This window comes from Gossypium hirsutum, chromosome D10, assembly GCF_007990345.1.
Source record: "Gossypium hirsutum isolate 1008001.06 chromosome D10, Gossypium_hirsutum_v2.1, whole genome shotgun sequence".
NCBI classification, from domain to species: Eukaryota; Viridiplantae; Streptophyta; class Magnoliopsida; order Malvales; family Malvaceae; genus Gossypium; species Gossypium hirsutum.
In genome coordinates, this window is record NC_053446.1 from 30,928,784 (window position 1) to 30,951,376 (window position 22,593).

General features: G+C 31.5%; 1 protein-coding gene across 1 annotated transcript; it reads left to right on the forward strand.

Moving 5' to 3' along the window:
* The first annotated feature begins 8,973 nt into the window (after nucleotides 1-8,973).
* Nucleotides 8,974-15,332, forward strand: LOC107914890 (dihydroxy-acid dehydratase, chloroplastic). Its single transcript, XM_016843942.2, has 14 exons — nucleotides 8,974-9,834; nucleotides 10,296-10,367; nucleotides 10,968-11,015; nucleotides 12,047-12,201; nucleotides 12,291-12,485; nucleotides 12,569-12,680; nucleotides 12,833-12,902; nucleotides 13,001-13,059; nucleotides 13,168-13,291; nucleotides 13,421-13,491; nucleotides 13,839-13,940; nucleotides 14,223-14,303; nucleotides 14,600-14,758; nucleotides 14,847-15,332. Exons 1-13 carry the CDS (start codon nucleotides 9,313-9,315, stop codon nucleotides 14,654-14,656), a joined length of 1,668 nt encoding a protein of 555 aa, XP_016699431.1. The 5' UTR covers nucleotides 8,974-9,312; the 3' UTR covers nucleotides 14,657-14,758; nucleotides 14,847-15,332.
* Nucleotides 15,333-22,593: the final 7,261 nt, after the last annotated feature.

Consider the following 22,593-nt stretch of genomic DNA (forward strand, 5'->3'; position numbering starts at 1 on the left):
TTTTGCTAGCTTTGATTGCGCAATATGATCTTGAACTAGTTCAGCTCGATGTGAAGACCACATTTTTACATGGTGATTTGGAAGAGGAAATCTATATGACTCAGCTAGATGGACTCAAGGTAGCTGATAAAGAAAATTGGGTTTGCAAATTGACAAAGTCGCTTTATGGATTGAAACAATCTCCGAGGCAGTGGTACAAGCGATTTGATCAGTTCATGAAAGGGCAAAAGTACACAAGAAGTAAATTTGATCATTGCGTGTATTTTCAGAAGCTACAAAAAGGATTTTTCGTATACTTGCTCTTACATGTTGATGATATGTTGATAGCATCTAAGAGTAAAGTTGAAATTGAGAGATTGAAGACTCAACTCAACCTTGAGTTTGAGATGAAAGATCTAGGTGAAGCTAAGAAGATTCTTGGCATGGAAATATGTAGAGATAGAGCTCATGGCAGAGTTAGTTTGTCTCAGAAGCAATATTTGAAAAAGGTACTACAGAAGTTTGGCATGAACGAGCAGACAAAAGTTGTAAGTACCCCGTTGGCTTCTCATTTCAAGCTTTCTGCACAATTATCTCCTTCGACGAATACGGAACAAGAATACATGTTACAAGTTCCATATTCTAATGCAGTAGGTAGCTTGATGTATGCAATGGTGTGTACAAGGCCCGACATTTCACAGGCAGTTAGTATAGTGAGCAGATATATGCATAATCCTGGAAAAGGACATTGGCAAGCTGTGAAATGGATTCTACGATATATTCAGAATACCATGGATATTAGATTATTGTTCAAGCAGGATACTACACTTGGTAAAGGTGTTATTGGGTACGTTGATTCTGATTATGCCGGTGATTTGGACAAAGGAAGATCAATCACTGGTTATGTGTTTACACTTGTTGGAGGACCAATAAGTTGGAAGTCTACACTGCAGTCTACAGTTGCGTTGTCAACCACAGAAGCTGAATACATTGCTGTAACAGAGGCTGTAAAGGAAGCTATTTGGTTACAAGGTATGGTTAAAACCTTGGGATTAGTTCAGGAGCATATTAATGTGTATTGTGATAGTCAAAGTGCTATTCATTTAGCAAAGAATCAAGTCTATCATGCACGTACAAAGCATATCGACGTATGTTTCCATTTTGTGCGGGAAATTATTGATGAGGGGAAAATTCACCTTCAGAAGATTAAGACCGCAGATAATCCTGCAGATATGATAACCAAGGTGGTAACAATAAGTTCCAACATTATTTGAACTTGATCAATATTCTGCATGTTTAACAGTTGAAGAAGGCACTATCAAGTGTTGTTGACAAAGGCAGAGAGAATTGTGTGAAGATAAGATTATTCGAATCAAATCTTCAAGGTAGAGATTATTGGAAATCATCCATATTTATGGAAAGTCAAAGATATAGGTATCAAATAAAGTCAAAGATATGGGTATCAAATATTGGAAAGTCAAAGATATGGGTATCGAGATATTGGTATAAGAAATCTGAGATATTTGCAATATTTGGTCCCTAATTGTAAAGTGACTTTGCAAGTTGATCCTTGAACCTCAACTATAAATAGGCATAACCATCTCTCATTCTGTATCTCATATTTTCCATTCTCTACTTAAGGCATTGTTCTCTCTCTCTCTCTCTTTGTAAATTCTCACTTGTATTTTGGAGTGAAATATATTTGGTAGTGCCCGAGGACGTAAGCAAAATTTGCTGAACCTCGTTAAATTCTTGTGTTCTTTATTGTATTATTCTGCATGAATTGTGAGTCTGATTGTAGTGATTTATTGTGCTATTAAATTACGATTGAGGAATATTCTGGCTAGGAAAGACTTGGTACTTAAGCGATCCTTGTGATCCACCTCTCTTTCCTAGGAATTGAACTTAGTGTGATTTTTTAGTACAATAATTTTACTCTTTTACACGCTTCCGTACAACAGAATCAAATAAGATAAGATAAATATCCTTTTAAAACAAATTTTGCATGTCTATTGAGGAAAAAAATAATTTCGTGTTGGGTTAAAATATTCATAGGCCCTTTTGGGACCGATTGGTCCGAATGTTTTGCGTCGCTCACGTCAATACAGGTGCACCTCAAGCCCTAACAGGTTTAGAGCTGCACCCCCTATGCGCGAGGCAAGATTCCAAGCTTAGTCATTCAATCACCCTTTAAATGGGTTCTCATATATATACACATCATACACTTGTTATTTAACCAATGTGAGATTTAAGCTTTTCTTTTCCTCAACAAATATTTTCAAGTAGCTTACTTTGAGTATCAATTTCTCATTCATCACTCAACCATTTTGAGCATATGATATACCGTTATAAAGGTCTCATGGATTAGAATATGAAATCATAATTTTATGATTTAACTCTCCACCTTTACCTATTGAGAATATACCTCAAAGTTCCCATAAATTATAATTTTTCCCAATAGAACATTGATTAAGTCGTGTTTATCACGCAATGAAATATTGTCATTGTTAGCACTTACACCATTTTTTTCGATTATTTAGTGTTCGGTTGGACACTTGTCCAATGTTTTTCCATATTGTGTTACTTGAGCTAACTGTAAAATGTGAAATTTCATTTATATACGAGACATAAAAATTGACAAATTGACATTTGCGGTGAGAATTATATTGGCGTATTGTGAAAAATTGCTCAACCATTTTTTTTAATATTGTTAATGAAATATTTTAAGCGTTTTTCTTACTCGATCCATTTTTCATTGTTGTTGTTGGGTGTGGATTAACCTTTGTTAATTTTTTTTATTAACAAGTTAGAAATTGTGAAATGATATTTATGCTAAACATGATCATATAAAAGTAATAAAATAGCATGAACGTAAAGATTTTTTTCTTGAAATTATTTTATTTTTGGTAAACTACTTGTTAATTATTTTAAATTTTGGTTGTTTTTATTTTTATTTTTATTAATTTGATCGCTCCCATTAATAAGGTTGAGTAAAATGGTCACTTCTTTAGTAGTTGAATAAATTACACATAATAAAAAATAAAACAAATAAAAGCCAAATGTTTCAAGACCCCAAAAAATAAAAATGACGCTAATGAAAAAGACCTAAATCATTCAATTTAGGAGAAGAGAGTGAAAAAGTGCTTAGAGATTTCGTTTAGCGAGGGGAAGAAAACTTCGTTACAGGGGAAGCATCAATGACATACAACAGGTGTCTGTCTCTGTCTAATTTTTTGGTTTTGCCCACGTGCTGTGTTAGGTAGATATCACGTTTACATTATTATTTGTATAATGAAATCAGCAAAATATAATTGATTTCCAACTACAGCTTTTTAACTTAACCTTAGAATTACAATTAATTAAGAATTTCTCTAATTTAAAACTGATAGATACAATTTCAACTTCAATTACTTTTGATACTAAATTCTTCCATTTTAATTCAATTCGACTTCTCTAAAGTTTCTTTTTTTAGGAAAATTTACAGCGGGTATGATTAAAATTTTTGTAGCATATTTCATGTTCGTTTTATGATTTCTTTTTTTAATAATATTAATTTTAAAATATTTTTGAGCTTTATAATTGCATCTAACATTTGTCAAATATTAAACAGCGCATATTGCAAAAATGTTTTATGATAAATCCTATTAAATTATCTTGATTTAATGAAGCGATAATTAAAATTCTTGAGAGACATATTTATTTAACACAAATATAAATTATTCTACTTTTTTACTCATAATATTATATAAAAAGATCCGGTTAGGCTGTAACTCTAATTATACTAACAAAACATTATGCGACTTGTAACTTATAAAAATTTGTGACAGTGCTAATTAAATTAATATTGTAGCAATAAATGATATAAATAGATAGATTGACTCACAACCAACTTTCAACCTAAATTTTAAGTTTGAAAAGCTCCAAATTCGCAGTATAAGTTGGCCTTTCATAAACATGATGTGACAACCATCAAGCTTAAAGCAATGGCTGAGCGAGGAGGCTTGCAGGGTTCTTATTCTCCTAAAATAATATATATATTTAAATATTTTATAATTAATAAAAATTTAAATTAACAATGATAAATTTATACTTTAACCTTCTAAAAACAATGAAATTATATTTTTATTATCGTAAAAATATACCATTTAATTTTGATCCCCTCAAAAAATTTTTTTAACTCCGCCACTAACTTAAAGGTGTTTGTAGAAACATATTTGAATAAAAAGAAGTAATTGCTTTTGTTTGCCTAAGTTATTTGAATAAAATATATCTTGATTTGAATTTAAAAGTGATCAAATTTTTTTAATGATTTTTATCTAAGTTTAAGGAGGCTTTGGTATGGTTGGTTAAGTTAGAGGCTACGTATTTGAGCATTCAAATTTGAGTTTCATCATACGTAATTGTAACAGTAGGTCTTTAATTTTAACATAGGTGTGTGATATGGATAGATTTCGTCAATTGTAATAGTTTGATTCTACGTTATAATTGCTCAAACATGTATCTGTTATTTTTTTATTGTATTTGTTGTAGTAAAACTTTTTTTAATTAATGTGATTTAATCTTAAATTAATTCCTAAACTTGGATAACAATTCATTAAATATTGCAAAAAAAACTTTATATGAATATTTATATATTATTATGAAACTAAGAAAATTATTGTAAGAATAAATGAGAAGAGTGAACAAAAATGAAAGGATAATTCAATTTTCTACTTGGAAGACAATAAGTTTATACATGTCCTTTATTTATAGGATGTTAATCACCAAAGGTTAAAAGCATAAATAAATAAAAATTATGTTACCCTATAAATTCTTTAGGGGCTACGAGAGAATAAATTATTGGGCGAGGCGAGGCTTGTATAGACATCCATTTATCAATGGATTTACAACACTCCCTTTTAGATATCTATCAACAAAAATGTGTCTTGGTAAAACCTTATTAGGAAAAAAACATGTGTGATAAAAACCTAATGAAGAAAAAAGAGTGCACAATCTCTTATAATAACTACCTTGTTAAAAACCTTTACTAGGAAATCCTAGTGTGACAAAACCTTAGTTAAAGGAAAAGAGTACAATATGTTTTAGCCTCCCCTTAATGGTAATATGATATTAAATCTTTAAGTTGTTAGTTTCCAATCTTGTATGCTAATCATTCAAACATTGTGGTTGGCAATGCTTTGGTAAAAAATCTGTCAAATTATCTCTAGTACGAATTTGTTGAACTTTTATGTCACCTTTCTTCTCAAGATCATAAATGAAGAATAATTTTGGTGAAATATGTTTCGTGTTGTCACTTTTGATGTAACCACCCTTTAATTGAGCTATACATTGACCTGTCGTCAAATGTAGTAGTTAATTCGGGTCATTTTTGCACTAAAGGAGCTTGTTTTATAGCAAATTTAGTATTTTATATTACGTTTCTGGTATTTAGAACTTAAAATTAAATATTAGTAAAAGAGGTGTTTTTAACACATTTTGTGAGTGTTGTGACCCACTAGTCTGACATGGGCCTTAGGTTGTGCTAATATGTGTAATTGAGTGTATAGGATGAAGATTTATAGGCCCAATTGATGTGGAAGCAAGGGACGAGTGATGCACAAGCTTCTCGGGATGTCAAAGCATAAAACGAACTAAAATTGGCGTAGAACATGTCGTGTCACACCATAACCCTTGCATAGCGCAATAAAGGTCAACTTGCCACCCAAGTATGTTAAGGCTATTTTCGTCTGCACAATCGACTTTATATAAAGACCTAGGACATGTTAAAGACCTAATTTGGACTGCTAATACTTTTATAAATAAGACATTAGGAGTTTGATGTAACTAAGTCGTCTTAGAAGCACTAAAAACCTCTAGTAGTTTAGGAGTAGGATTAAATTAATTTTCTTTCGGCTTTTCTTAACTATTTGTTTTTCCTTTTGGAATCAGTTTCGATCTAAGGCTCCGTTTGCTTCACTGAAAATGGCTTCCGAAAAATGATTTCTGGAAAATGACTTACTTTTCTAGAAAAGCTAATATTTTCTGGTGTTTGGATGAATCTGTGTAAAATATTTTCTTTTGTTTCGCAGGTTCTTTAAAAATATTTCATAAAAGTCATTTTCAATTAAACAAACATACATTTGAGATTTTTTTTATTTTTTCATTGTTTAATTGAGTTTATTTTATATCTATAATTTTATATTTTACATTGTTTTTACATATATTAAAAATATTTTGTTAAATTTAGGTTCATTGCAACGATTATTTTTTAGTTACATGACTACCAACTGAGTATTTTTTATTTAAAAATTTGACTTTAACAAAATTGACAAAAAAAATCAACAATGTCAATAGTTGGACTTGATTTTTAAATCTGGAAAGTACAGGGACTAAATTCTTGAAAATAAAAGTACAAAAACTAAATTGCAAATTTGTGAAGAGTATATAGACTTATGACATATTTTAACATTTATACTACAAAACATTTATTATTAATATATCTATAATTGTAATAAATATTTAGTATTAAAATATTAATATTGATATTTTCAATAATATGTGAATAATATTATTTAAAATTATTATTTTTAAAATTTACTATTAAAATAAAATTTAAATATTAAATAATTTATTAAAAATAATAAATTATATTAATAATTTATTATATGACTAAATATAAAAATTAAATACGTATGTTTAATAATATTAAAAAATATAATATTTTATATTAATATTTTAAATATTTTAAATATTTTTAAAAATAAAAATAAAATTTATTATCAATATAATAATATTAAACTTGATTTAAGTTAATTTTTATATAAAAGTAAAATTATCTATTAAGGAGTTTTTTTCCGGAAAATGACTTACGCTTTTCAAAAGAGTAAGTCATTTTACAAGAAAAAAGGCTTATTTTTCGTTGACCTGTAAGTCATTTTCTGTTGACCAAGCTATTTTCTGTGAAACAAACACAGGAAAATGCAGAAAATATTTTCCGTAAAACCTTTTACATGTAAACAAACGGACCCTAAGAGTTTATTTATTTTATTAAAGTATTTCAATTTATTTCTTCTATTTGCACTCCACATATTTCATTATTCCAATCAATCAATTTGCTACTCCATTCTCCATTCGATATCAATCCATGATTATTCTAATCTTGTTTCTCTTTCGATTCAATCGTGCTCTTCACTTGATTTATTCAATTGAGATTGAGATTATGAATAACATGAATGGCTAATCCCTTATGGGAGATTAATGAGTGGATGGGGATGTGATTAACAGAGGATTTAGGGTTTCTCGAGAGGATTAGTTGGTATAGATTACGTGTTCTTAAACCACTAGGCTTGACAACCATAGGAAGTTATCATAGGTTAGACGAGGTTGGGAGATAAGCCAAACTGAGTAAATTGTAGTTTATTCTGGTTGAGAAAATAAGGTCAAGAGATAAGCGAGTATCAACCGATCGATTAATTAGTTAGAGGTCGGGAGGTAATAATTGGTTAATCAATAGCTAATCCACCCTAAAACCCTAATCTAAAGATAATTACAAACCCTAAAGCGAGTTAATCTTCCTGATTGATTTATTGATTTAATTCATTTGTTTATTTTTCATATTTAATTATTTTTCAGATTATGAATAACATGAATGGCTAATCCCTTATGGGAGATTAATGAGTGGATGGGGATGTGATTAACAGAGGATTTAGGGTTTCTCGAGAGGATTAGTTGGTATAGATTACGTGTTCTTAAACCACTAGGCTTGACAACCATAGGAAGTTATCATAGGTTAGACGAGGTTGGGAGATAAGCCAAGCTGAGTAAATTGTAGTTTATTCTGGTTGAGAAAATAAGGTCAAGAGATAAGCGAGTATCAACCAATCGATTAATTAGTTAGAGGTCGGGAGGTAATAATTAGTTAATCAATAGCTAATCCACCCTAAAACCCTAATCTAAAGATAGTTACAAACCCTAAAGCGAGTTAATCTTCCTGATTGATTTATTGATTTAATTCATTTGTTTATTTTTCATATTTAATTATTTTAGTTATTTATTTTTATCTCATTAATCTATTTTATGGTTTGTCGGAATATAAGAATTATTTACTACTACTTAGACTTATTATTGTAAGAAAATTTTCATAATTTATGCTATCCTCCATTGGGTACGATCCTCAGAATACTTTCAAGTGTTTCGTTGTAACTAAACTATATTACAAATTGACTCGTGCACTTGCAGACATTGCTGTTCTAAATTCTTATATATTTTTTGGTGTTATATTTTACTATAAATGATAGGCGGTCAAGTTGTTGACACCATTGCCGGGGAGGGTTCGACAATAAATCTTGAATATATATATTTTTTACAATTAATAAGATTAGTAAGAACATTAAAACCTATAGATACAATATTTAATTTTTGTTTATTTTTTTTTATTTTCTAGGTCGTTATGACCCGAAGTTCCAACACTCCAATCGAACCATACCTAGATTTGAAGCAAATCATTAGGCGCAATTGTCAACTCATGAACACCAATCCACTTACGGTAATTAATTTACCCTAGGAAAATTCTTTATTTAAAGATTCACGAAAACAATAAGTAAATGACTGAAAAGAAATCTCAATGGATCAGTGAATGTTGCGTGAATATGCCCTACCTACATTAAATGCGGTATGAGAAAGCATAGCAAAGTCGACAATCAGCTAATAATTTTGAAATAAAGCCAACCACGATTCAATGGTTTAAAATACGCTGCAATTTAAGGGAAATATGATTTATCATTAGTGTTCCCATTATTATTAGTTGACCGAAAATGTAGCTTCCTCACACAGAACTTATGTCCCAGTATGATATATTTATAAATAAGTATTTATTTAAAAAAAACTGCCATAAAACTGGTATAGATAAAAATGAAATATAGAATCATTATCCGCTTACCTTATTTTGTGGCTATCTTTCAGAAGATAACAACAGAAAAACGACACACACACGCGCACATTACCAACCACAGTTTTGACCGGCTCTCCTCTTCGTCTTCCATTTACCCATAAACTTTTTTATGCAATAAATAAAATAAACGCATTGCCCTCTCACTCCTCTCTAAAGCCACCCTTATTTCCACTCCCTCCGCCGGTTAGTCCCTCTACTCTGTACCACGCGCCACCGTGCTCTATACCTTAATCTAAACTCATCTTTTTGGGACCCACACGAAGATTTGTTCTTGTCCTGTAACTTTAAATAAGCATGTGTATCAGTGCATGGTACCTGTGTCTAGCAGTCATTCCTTACAAGCAACTAAGTAAAGTGTAGTCAGCTTTTTTTTATCCCCTACCTTAAACCCATCCCCCGCCGCCATGCAAGCCACTATTCTAACCTTACGCACCACTGTAATCCCCACGAATAAACCACTGACCCCTCCTCCAAACCGCCGCCGATGTCTTCTTATAACGGCACAATCCCAAGCAGCCGTAACACCCGACCCTCCCTCTCCACCCACAGTAAAACTCAACAAATATAGCTCAAGAGTAACGGAACCGAAGTCACAAGGCGGGTCCCAGGCGATGCTATACGGGGTAGGATTATCAGAAGACGACATGTCGAAACCCCAAGTGGGGATTTCGTCGGTGTGGTACGAGGGGAACCCGTGCAACATGCATTTGTTGAAGCTGTCGGACAAGGTGAAACGGGGTGTTGAGGACGCTGGGATGGTTGGGTTTAGATTCAATACGGTCGGAGTAAGCGATGCGATTTCGATGGGGACGAGGGGAATGAGCTTCAGTTTGCAGTCAAGGGATCTGATTGCTGATAGTATTGAAACGGTTATGGGTGCTCAGTGGTATGATGGCAATATCTCTATTCCCGGTTGTGATAAAAATGTAAGCTCTTTATTTCTAACTTTGCTTCTCCTTTTCTTTTTAATACTTTTGTAAGCATTTTGTGTTTTACTTTTCCTGATTTTGACGCTATATATGAACTTGCCTTACTATGAAAGGAAAAAAAAAAGAAAAGGTAAATGTGATTTAGTTATATGCTTGTCGCTTTTAATTGTGAGAAAGAGAAGAGGAAAGAAAAGGATGTAAACTGCATTTAACTCAAGAGTGTTCTTTATCTGGTTTGATTGAAAAAATAAAATTGATTTGAAGTGATCAAATTAATTTAATTTTTAGACATTTTCCCATGGGCTCTGATTGTTTGGACTTTTGTAGAGCTATAGAAGTAGTTTATGTGTTAATGCAGTTGTGGTTCATTATAGTTCAACAATCATAAACTATGGTCTGATATAGGTTTGCTTTCTCAATTGTGCATTCTATTAATCTAATGCTAGCTAGTTCTTTAGATGCCAGGTACACTTATTGCAATGGGGAGGCTCAATCGGCCAAGTCTTATGGTTTATGGTGGAACTATCAAGGTTTTCTTCTTTGCTTTGTCTAGTTCAAGTGTCATAAATGGGCTACTCTCCTTCTTTCATTGCAAATGGCTCATTTAGTCTTGATATTTTATTAGTTTTGCTCTTAGAACACTGTTGTAAGTTTTATTCAGAAAATCACTGCCACTGTTTTAAAAAAATCTAACATTCAGAACCTATCAAATACAACAAGGCTATAAGGATTGGTTTCAAAGTGGAAAGCACTCATTCTCATGAGTCATAAATGCTGTATTCTTTTGTACTTTCCCGTAAACATTACGTGTTCATTACATTTCTTATCAATGCATCCAACAACGAACAAATGGCTAAATTGACTGGGCGTGGAATAACGTGTAGATATGCTGGCAAATATGTTATGCCGAAATATATTATGTCCTTGTACGATTGCATGTCAGAAATGAGGTTTATTGCAATCTGTTGCTCTGCTTCTCCCTTCCATTGTTCATTATACATCATATAGCCATTTAACATACTATAGTGTATTTCATTGAAGTTCAGGTAACATTGCTGCAAATTTAAATAGTTATAGTTCGTCAATTTTCAAAAGGCCTTTATTTATTTATTGTACTTGTTCTTTTGCAGCCTGGTCATTTTCAAGGCAATACATATGATATAGTATCTGCCTTCCAGGTATGCACAGTGATATGCTATATGAATTTTGTTATGACAGTTGATTGCTTCTTATTATATCTTCATCTTAGCTGAATTTTTTCTTTGGTTTTGTTATTTCTATGCTCAAGAATTTACCTTTTTCAGACGCTTGGTGTCTGTTAATTCTTTGCTTTTAGGACAATAAAAGTTTGTGTGACAAATACAAGAAAATTTCTGAAAGTAGAGCAAGGAACTTGACAAATTATGCTGATACTACAATCTTTTGTTAAGAACATTACACTTAGATAAAAATATACTATAAAAATTTCCTCAACTATGATCATTTTTGGCAAGTATATGGGCTATTTCTGTGAGGAATAAAATATGAAAGTTTACAATCATAAGATTAAAGTATGATCTTCTGTGTATGCTTATGATCAAGAACCTCAAGGTTGTGTGGCAGACAAATTTAACTGCCAACCTTTTTGTATTTCATTTTATAATGGCTGATGCTCTTTGGAGTTTGTCTTTTGCATTAATCTCTTCCTTTGCAAGCTTTTGGAATTTATACTCATTCTATCTAAAGGGGAGAAGTTTACTTTTTCTGGTTGACTTATGAGCAATGTGATATTTTCCTATTTGCTATCTCCCTAGAATCTTCTTGAGAAGTGAAGGATTGACAGAATATTTAGGTGGAATAGATTGTTAGTTCAATTGATTTGTGTCTGGTGTTGGCACACAAACTTTGGGGGCTATTTCTTGGTACATTTCTTTTGGATTCAGTTTCAACCCCTACCTGAACTGAAGTAGTATTCACCTTTGAGTGACAAAGTTTGCTTTTGATTTTCATTATCTTTTTCCCATTTATATGCCCTTTGAGGATTAAAATAAGGACTGACGGACTGTTTTGAAGTTTGCCAAGATCTAGCAATTTTATTATGTAGTCTACCATATGGTAATATGTGAAGATTAACTTCTATGACATGCATTTATCAGAAAATAAAAACAAATTTTGGAAAATTCGGTAATCTTGTAACTGTTTTTTATTTTCTTTCTGATTGGCCTCATAGTGTTATGGAGAGTATGTTAGTGGATCAATAAGTGATGAGCAGAGAATGAATGTTGTCCGTAACTCATGCCCTGGAGCTGGGGCCTGTGGGGGAATGTATACTGCAAATACAATGGCTTCAGCAATTGAAGCTATGGGAATGTCTCTTCCTTACAGGTAGAAATATGCTCTCCCAGGATTATTTGGATTGAGATTTTGGTATTTCTGCCTTTTCTCTTAACCTTTTTCTTCTCGTTCCTGAAAAGCTCTTCAATACCTGCTGAAGACCCATTGAAATTGGATGAATGTCGTTTGGCTGGAAAGTATTTGCTCAAATTGTTGAAAATGGATTTAAAACCCCGAGACATTATCACCCACAAATCTTTACATAATGCAATGGTTATTGTCATGGCCCTAGGTGGGTCAACCAATGCCGTGTTGCATTTAATTGCTATAGCTAGGTGAGAAAATGTGCCAAACATCCCTTGGATATATCAAATTATAGGAAACTTGTGGAGATAACTCCTGGAAACATTCATGCCAGGTCTGTTGGTCTTGAGTTGACTCTTGATGATTTTCAGAAGGTTAGTGATGAAGTTCCATTTCTGGCTGATCTGAAGCCCAGTGGGAAATATGTCATGGAAGATATGCATAAGGTAAATTAACTGAATGCTATTTGCTGTCATTCAATTCCTTCAAGTAGTATTTTTCCTGTATAGCTTATGAGCGATGACATTAATAGCCTCCTCTATATATATTCTATATCCTTTCAACTAATGAGGGATAAAAAAATATCATGTTTTGATAGATTGGAGGAACACCTGCTGTTATTCGTTATCTTTTGGAGTTTGGGTATCTAGATGGGGATTGCATGACTGGTATGTCAATTTGGGTTCCATTAGCATTTATTCATTTATGATCATTTTAGAGCTTTATTTTTCTATATTCTTAATATTTGGTTTTTTTTGCTCTCTAGTGACTGGGAGGACATTGGCAGAAAATGCAAAAAGTTATCCTTGTTTACCCGAAGGGCAGGTTGGTGCTGATGTCTTTCTTACTCCCCAAAAATAATTTGTTCCCTATTGAAATTTTTAGATGCCATGAAATACAGCTAGTCTGATTAGTCTCAAATTTGCTTTCAAGGATATCCTAAGAGCGGTGTCAAATCCTATCAAGAAAACGGGGCACATCCAAATATTAAGAGGGAATCTTGCACCAGAGGGTTCTGTAGCAAAAATTACAGGAAAAGAAGGACTATATTTCTCTGGTGTCTCTTTTACCCTTTCTTTCTATTTTGAAGTTTTGTGCTTTATGTTCATTATTATGTTATGTGAGACTTTTTAATAATTAAAAATATATTGTCTTCATAACAATGATTGCAAAAATTGTTCTGTAGGTCCTGCACTTGTCTTTGAAGGAGAGGAAGCTATGCTAGCTGCTATCTCAGAGAATCCTATGAGTTTTAAGGTACATGTGTCTAGCATCGTAGGATGCTTTTAATTCTATAAGTGCTTAGTAAAGTGGTGGCCCTGTGTTTTTTGTTAACGATGGACCGTGAGAAATTGTATTACTTGAATTTTGTTTCAGATAAATAGTAGCTGCTTCATTCTAGTTGCTGAATGCTGAGAGTTTGTACCGTGTTATCTGCTTGATTTGATATCTATAATTTTTGCCAAATTGTTTCTTATGATATTCTCTAGGATAAACCTTGTTGAGTACATTTTAGTCAAGAATGTGAGTTTCATTTTGCATTCCTTTTATATCCATTTGCATTTTTTAAACATTTATTGTTGTTTCTGCTCGTAAATTTCCAGGGAAAAGTAGTAGTCATTAGAGGGGAGGGACCCAAGGGGGGCCCAGGCATGCCTGAAATGTTGACACCAACTAGTGCAATAATGGGAGCAGGGCTTGGAAAGGTATTGTGGTATTAAGTCCAAGTGATTTGCCACCAATGTCGTATTTTTTGTTAAAGATCTATAAAGATGCTATTCTATACACTTTTCACCGAAAAGGGAAAAAAAGATTCAAAATCCCAATTCTATGGTTAATGGAAGCATAAGCCTTGGTGTTTGAGCAGTCCCGAGACTTACCTCTTTTTAGTGTCTTTTCAACTTGAATTACATCTTTCTAATTGCTGATGTAAATATTGTTCCCTTTAAAGTGCTATTTGATTTGAATGCTGCAAGTGAATACTGCAGGATGTTGCATTGCTCACTGATGGTAGATTTTCCGGAGGTTCACATGGATTCGTTGTAGGCCATGTTTGCCCTGAAGCAAAGGTGCAGTAATTTCTCATGCACAGATTTACATGATAATTTTGGCACACTAATGAAAGATTAACATCGTTCATTTTTAGTCCTTGTGATCCTTCTTGTGTTTCTTTCTGTCTTAGCATAACAATATGCTTTATCCTGCATCTTGGACAAAATCGAAGCTCCGAAATAGTTTAAAATTATGAAATTAATGAATAAAATTATGGATTATGAAGCTCACCCTATTCATAGGCAACAAACTAGTGAAAGGGGTAAAGTGTGATAATGAAATATGATGATTAATATTGGCATTGTTTTTAAAGGAGGGTGGCCCCATTGGTCTAATCCAGAATGGGGACGCCATCAGCATTGATGTTTAGAAGAGGGCCATTAAAGTTCAGTTGACGGATGATGAACTAAATGAGCGAAGAAAAACATGGACTCCACCTCCTTACAAGGTTAACAGAGGAACTTTGCATAAGGTGAGGATGATGATCTGCATTTTGCCTATGTTAGTAATAGGTATCTCATCTCTGATTGTGTATGAACATCTCTGTTTTTCATTTTCAGTACATCAAGAATGTGCAATCGGCTTCCATGGGATGTGTTACAGATGAATAAGCGATAGCCAAAAGGATAAACTGTTAAAGATTATAGAGTGAAAATAGGCTTGAATCCGTGCTCACTCCATTGTGATGCACGAGGTCTTTTTTCAGCTCAGGCCTGGTTTAAACTTCTTGCTACAGATTTTTAGGTTTAATGTTAATTGGTTTAAACTTTCTGAGTTGGATGTTTGATATAGGCCTTTGTTATTTTTTTTCTTCCTATCTAGTCTCATGCGAGGTTTACGATTTCTGATGATGTTGCCTGTGTGTAGATCTTGTGAGGGAGTGAAGTTGGGGTTTCGCCCATTTTCACTTTTAGGCAATGTTATTTGAACCGGACCGGACTGGACTGGCCAGTTGGATCGGGAATGAGCCAGTATACTAAGGCTTTGAACCAATTGACTTGAGAATTGGTAAGGATTGGTTAAATTGAGTAAAAAAATTGGTTGAATCCGATTGTTTATGTTTTGAATTTTTAATGATTTTTAATCTAATCGGTTGAACCAATTGTATCAACGAATCAATAGTCTAATTGGTTCAACCATTGGTTCAATTTAAAAAACATTGCTTTTAGGTTAAATATTTAACAAACGTTGGATTGGATTTTCATGGGATGGATTATACTGAACTGAATTATTTTGAGTGTAGGTTTTATCAAGTTAAGGTTCAAAGTTTTTACTATTTGTGAGTTCTTTTACATTTATTCTAGTTTTAGTTTAAGTTTAGAGGTATTTTAGTTATTAGTCTGATAGTGTTGTAATGTTTGATTTCCATTGTAGTTAGATTGTATTAATGTTAAAAATATATTAGTTATGATTGTTTTATTCAAACCTTTTTATTTGAAATTTTAATTATACATTTTATATGTTTACTCAGATGCCATTCTATAATATTGTAGAAATAATCACTTTTTTAATAAAATCTTGAAATTTATCTTAGATTCTTAATGAATTTATTTACTTAGAATATGATCAATGCTATGTACTATTGCAGTATAATGTACAAGCTGTTATAACAATACAGGTTTAATATAATTAAAAAAACCCTCAATAATAAATTGAAGCTTTAATAAAAAAACAATATTTAATTGAACCTTTAATAGAAAATAAACCATAATTTAAAACCTTCAATTGTATAATTTAGTAATTTAGTGAAAGTACTTGACGATATTAACTTTGTTCTCATTAAGTTGACATGGTGAATGTCGCCAAATATTACAGTTTTTTTCCTTTAGAGTTCTTATATTTTGATTCACATGGAGGCGTACTTTTAATAATTTTATATATTTTTTATGATTTAAAAAAAATAATAATAGAAACAATTTAGAAAATTTAAGTTTTGTTATGAATTAAAAGAATTGAGAGACTAAAAGTAAAAGAAATGAGTAAAAGAGAACAAATATTTATTTGATGAATGAGAATTTGTACAATGCTTTTCTAAAGTCTATATTTATAGATATAAGAAGTATAAATGGAATAAAACTCTACTAAAGTCTTAAAGCATATTAAACTTATCTTACATTTGGACATCTACTTAATGATAAGATATTCATAATACTCTTCCATAATGTGTTTCGTTAAAATATTACTAAAATAAAATCCTATTACAAAAATGTTATTGAATGATATACATATTATGTTGCCTCATTAAAAACCTTATTAGGTAAATTCAATGGGGAAAAATCTCGATTAAGGGAAAAAGAGTACAACACGTATTTACTCCTCCTCATGACAACATCACATGATATCTCATATATATATATTTTCAATCTTGAATATTAGCTTTTTAAATGATCACTTAAATGTATTTGTTAAATATTTATATCATTATTCTTTTGAAAGTCAAAGGTGAGGAAAAATTTTGAGAAAATATATTTTGATCTTTTTAGGAGTTTCAATAGTAATTATAACAAACCTTGATAATGATTATTCTATAAAACTGCATATAAGTATTTTAGGTCATTTTGTAATCTTCCTTCAACTACTATTCATTGAGTTATATTTACCACACATATTCAAATAATTTCAATTCATATAAATATTTATGCAAACATATTGAACAAATTTTCAGGAATTTCTACATGCATCTAGCATTCTAAATCCTTCAAGGATTATAAACTTCATTATATAATGATTTGATTGTAACAACAACTATAAGACACATGTCAAATCTTTCATGAAGTACCAAACTAATAAGATATCTAAATATTATTGCATCCACCACAAAAGAATACTATACCTTTCATAATCAATGTCAGGACTTAGCAAAAAAATTCATTTTTTTAATTTTGTTTTCACGAAACTACTCATTTGTACCACACTAGCTTTATACCTTTAGACATTTGAATTATTGGTTCAATAACTTGACAAATTTAATTCAACTTGAATTGCGTCTTTTCATTTTTGACCAGTTTATTCCATGTTTATATTTCTCGACAATTTTATTCAATATCTTTATTTTCTTTTATTATTTCAACATTGCAAAAAACGTTGTCGATAACTTTTCATTTCTATGATTCCATATTTTCTCGTATTAACATAATTTATTGAGATCTTTATATTTCCATAACTTTCATCTTCAATTTCAAGTGTCTGATTCTCTTTTGGAGTTTTAATAATTAGTTATGTCTTGGGTCTCTTTAGGAGCACTGTAACACCCCTTACCTGGCTTGGTCATCGAACCCTAGCAATAGGATGTTATGAACAAATACTAAACAATTACATTTAATTACAGATAAAAAAACTCAACTAAATAAGTATATCATGCAATTAAATCAATTTCAGATTAATATTGAACTTACGAAAACTTTAAACCAACTCGACAAAAAATAGGGATTAAATTGAAATTAAAATGCAAAGATAGTAAAAATCTGCAAACAGGGGTCACATGGCCGTGTCCCCTGACCGTGTGCAAAAGCTTAGCCCATGTGTGGTGGACCACACGGTCGTGTCACTAAACCGTGTACAAGAGCCGTGCTCATGTGAGATAGGCCACAAGACCATGTGGATGGGTCACAGGACCGTGTGAGCAAACCGTGTAACTCTCTACGCTTATTTTCACCAAAATCACTTAAATTTTTATAGACCACACGGTCGTGCCATGAGCCCATGTATGGCACACGGTTGTGTGCTAGCCAGTGTGTACCTAAAAAATGCCATTTTTAAGCAAGGTATTCAACCACGAACACTTAAGCCACAAGCCATCATTTAAACCACATCTCAATCAATTTAAAAGCATTCAAATTGACCAAAATCATCATTTATATCAACAATCCTAAGTGCCTAACCAATATGCCACAATGGGCACCTCAATCATCAATTTAAAATTCAACCAAAAGAGCACATACATACCAAACAATTAAGCATTCAATGACACTTTCACTATCATCTAATTAAGCACCAAATAAGCATTCAAGTAATCTCATACTTAAGCATCAAACTTACCAAATCATTTCAAACATACCTAAACTTATTGCTCATCTCTGTGCACTTATAATCTAGCATATTGTAATAACCCATTTTGCCCGGGCCCAAAACTGAATACATAAGACCCAAAACAAAAATAAAGTCCCAGTCCAGAATTACAATGGCCTAAAACCAATAACAGCCAATACAACTAAAACCCAAGCCCAAACCCAACATTTTCAGAAAAAAAACCTAGGATTAAAAAAAAACCTAGCCGCCGCCATCATCCACGTCCGCTCCTCCTACGTGCGCCACCACGTCAGCCCCTTGTACCTACACAACAAACACGCAGGCAGTGAGGCGAAGAAAAGAGCATTGTATTTTTCTTTTCTTTTTCTTTTTTTCTTTTTTCTTTTCGGTTATAAAAAGCCACAAAGAAATCTCATGTAAGGTTTTTACGGGGGAGAAATCAAATACAAAGAAATATCAGATTCAAAAAAAGGTGTTCTTTTTTCTATTTTGTTCTTTTTTCTATTTTTTTCTTTTCTTTTTTTTCTTCTCTATTTTTTTATTTTTCATTTTAAAAAGAAAATAAAAATAAAATAAAAGGGAGGTCGAATCTTATCTTTCCTGGTGTTTATGCCGTAGTGGAGGTCGAGGTTTGTCGTTTCAAATGACAAACGATGTTTTTTTTGGGTCAGGGAGTCGAAAAGCCAAAAAATGGTTTTTTTCTGACTTTTCAGCCACTGTGGATCGGCGCTGGAGCTTTGTTTGAAAGATGAGAGAGGGGAGAGAGTTTTGAGAGGTTTTTTAGTGTTTTTTTTAAAAGGAAGCTGAAATGATTTTTTCGGGAAATTTTTGACTTAAATAGGGCTTCAAAAATGACGCTATTTTGGCTTATTTCTTCAGACGCCAAAACGACGTCATTTTGTGTCAGGCAACCCGCGACCTGTCTCGCTCCAGGGGGATCCGCATGTTTTGCTTCGATGGGTTATTTGCACCCCTGGCCCTTTCGCATTTCTATTATTTTTAATTTAATCCCTTTTTATTTATTTTCACCTTTTTTTAAGAGACACCAGAATTTTGTTCAGTTTTCAATTGAGTCCCTAACCTACTGATGCGCTGGAAAGTGGACACGTGTCCAGGGATTTGGTTTTTTATTCATTTAGTCCTCGGCCTTTTCGCGCCTTTTGATTTTAGTCCTTATTCATTATTTTACCCTAGTTTTCACCTTTAATTTCATTTTGTCCCGATTTAGTCCCAAAATTTGTTTGATTTCAATTTAATTTTGCAATTTTATTTATTTATTTATTTTAAACTTTTTTTATATTATTTATTTTAAATTGTTTTATTATTATTTATTTTAAGTTTTTCACATATTATGCATTTTTAACTATATTAAACTATTATCCATTTTGAATTTACATATTATTTATTTTAAACCATAGATATTATCTATTTGGAATTGTTTTTATACATATCATTTATTTTATTTCATTTTATTATTTTTTTAAAAGAAAACTGTTTTTTATATTATTCATTTGAAATTTCTTTTTACATATTATTCATTTTAAACTTTTTATATATTATTTTAAAATTGTCTTCTTGGTTATTTATTTTAATTTGCTTTGTATGTTATTTTTATTTTGCGTTGCATATTATTTACTTTGAATTGCTTTCTATTATTTACCTTAAATTGTTTTATATATTATTTCGTCTTCTTTGATTGTTGATATCGACATTAAAGTGACATGCATTGTGACTATTGCCATCGTGTATACTATAATTTTTTTATTCGTATTTGCACATTATTGCTACTCGTTAATGTAACATGTTATTCATGTAGTGTTTCAAATATTGCATATTTGTAAAAATATAAAATTTTAAAAAACGAAGACAATATGTCGTACTTTTGGAATTCGAGAAATCGTTCCCTAACTTACTAGGTTTCGATTTTCCTCGTTGAATCTAAGTAATCGAGTATCCTTTTTTAATCAAAACATATAAATAAAAAGCTCATTCTTGAGATTCGATACGTTGTGTCCTAACTTATTGGATATGAAATTTTATTCTCTCGAGATGAGGACTTTTTAAAAAAAATAAAGGCAATATTCTATGTTTGGAATTTTGAGAAATTGTGCCCTAACTTACCGGGCTTCGATTTTTCATCTGACTTAAACAATTGAATATCCTTTTTAAACTTCACTGCATGAGTTTTAAAAATCAAAGGACAAGCTCATTTTTTAGGATGAGAAACATCATATCCTAACTCATTGGGTGTGACATTTTATCTCTTTGAAATAAGAGGGTCTTAGCAAGTAATTTGATTTATACAAGTGCCTTTTTAAATAAAAGGATCGTATTTTAAAATCTTTGCAAATTTTCGATATTAGGACACTAATTAATCAACTAGGTACCAATTTTTGGGCGTTACGAGGGTGGTAATCCTTCCTCATACGTAACCGACTCTCGAACCCATCTTTCTGAATTTCGTGGACCAAAATTGTTGTTTTAATAAATCAAATCATTATAAAAATAACTATTTTTCGAGGTGAACCGATCACACTTCATAAAAAAAATTGATGGAGACTCCTATTTTTTTTTTTCATTTTTCAAAATCCAAATCGACTCGCTTTTTTCAAAAAAAAGGTTTCGGCACATATCATTTAGACACAATCAAAGTACGTAAATATCCAAGTCAAACTTCTCATCAAGATACCATCTTCATGACTAATGTCATCATACGCATTTTTACATAAACGTAATCTCAAAATGCCAAACTCACTCAAGATATAACATTTGCACAAACTTAATATTTCCTAAGTACATGCCACACATAACCAAGCCTTAATATGGTCAAAAGACTACAGAATCAATACCGAGATAGTGTGAGCTTCTTGTCGATCCGCCTAACACGTTTCGCAAGTTAACACTACAAGGAAAAAGGAAATAAGGGAGTAAGCATTATAATTGCTTAGTAAGCTCACAGGTATAAAAATCAAGTAACTTACCTCCGATTATAATTATACACTACATGCTACTTAGCTTGGTAAAGTTTGTCTATCATGACAAATCACATATAAAAAAGGCGAGTTCAACATTTATTAAACCATATAGTAACTCATTCATATAATATTTCAATTCACTTATTCAATATTTATTACCATTCATAAAACAAATAATCATTTAAATCAATTCACTATCTTAACTTATCATACAATCTATTTATCTACAATACATCCCATTCCAAATTAATGTCAACATTGATTTTCATTTCATAATTTGAATTTTCAATCCAAATCATAGTAATTCATTTTTATGCCAAATAGATATTGAATGTTAATTAAATATCAATCATTACTTTATTCCATAATACTAATTCTGAATCATATTTATCAATTTATCATGTTTTCATATTGGCCCTTTGGGCTTGTATAAATGATTCTCAATATGTATATATATCATTCGATCATCATATCATCTCATTTCACAAATAGACATTTCATTTCACATTTCTATTTCGTTTCTTATCCATTTGCCATCTTATTATCGAATACCACATCTCACATTCAATTTTACAATTTCATGGATTTCAAAAGCTTATTCATTATCATAATTTTTTTTTATCTTTTATCTCCCTATCAACATGTCTTGGACGGATAAACGGATCCAACCAACACACCAGTTTGACACTCAATGCCTCATTGGATAAATCCGAAGCAAATAGTTGCACCCAACGCTTATCAAATAGATTGACACTCAGTGTCTCATCGGTATAATTGAAACAATTTGACACCTAGTGCTTCATCGACTTGTAATTGAAGTAACCCTCAACTCTTCGTATCATATGACATGCCAACTATACCTGACTTTGCCTGAACAGTTAATAAGGTATTCATTACTCAATTTATTATCAATCAACATCTCAATCAACCAAATCAAGAATTCCATACATATATCATAGCTCATCACCATATTAGTAGAATTCAGCATTTCAAATAATATTTGATATTTTTGAATCTATTCAATTAAGTTCTTTTCACATACAACCAATTTAAATCAAATCAATTTAGCTTATTTTTATCAAATCGTCACTTTATCACATAACATATCATATTTCAGTCCAATTTAAAGTCAATTCCTTAATTTATTGAATTATACTATCTTCAATTATGTTCAATTTAATCTTCTATCTCACCTTTTTGTATCGAATTGTAAACGACCAGAATTTCAAGTAAACATATTTACAACTATAATTTTAAATACAGCAATTTAACACAAACATATTGTATGAACTTACCTAATCAA

Bases quoted from the DNA above. Each gene is read 5' to 3' on its own strand.
- LOC107914890 (XM_016843942.2), top strand. From the start codon at position 9,313: ATGCAAGCCACTATTCTAACCTTACGCACCACTGTAATCCCCACGAAT. The intron at 12,202-12,290 runs GTAGAAATATGC...GTTCCTGAAAAG, and splicing joins GGAATGTCTCTTCCTTACAG to CTCTTCAATACCTGCTGAAG. The intron at 12,486-12,568 runs GTGAGAAAATGT...CATTCATGCCAG, and splicing joins CATTTAATTGCTATAGCTAG to GTCTGTTGGTCTTGAGTTGA.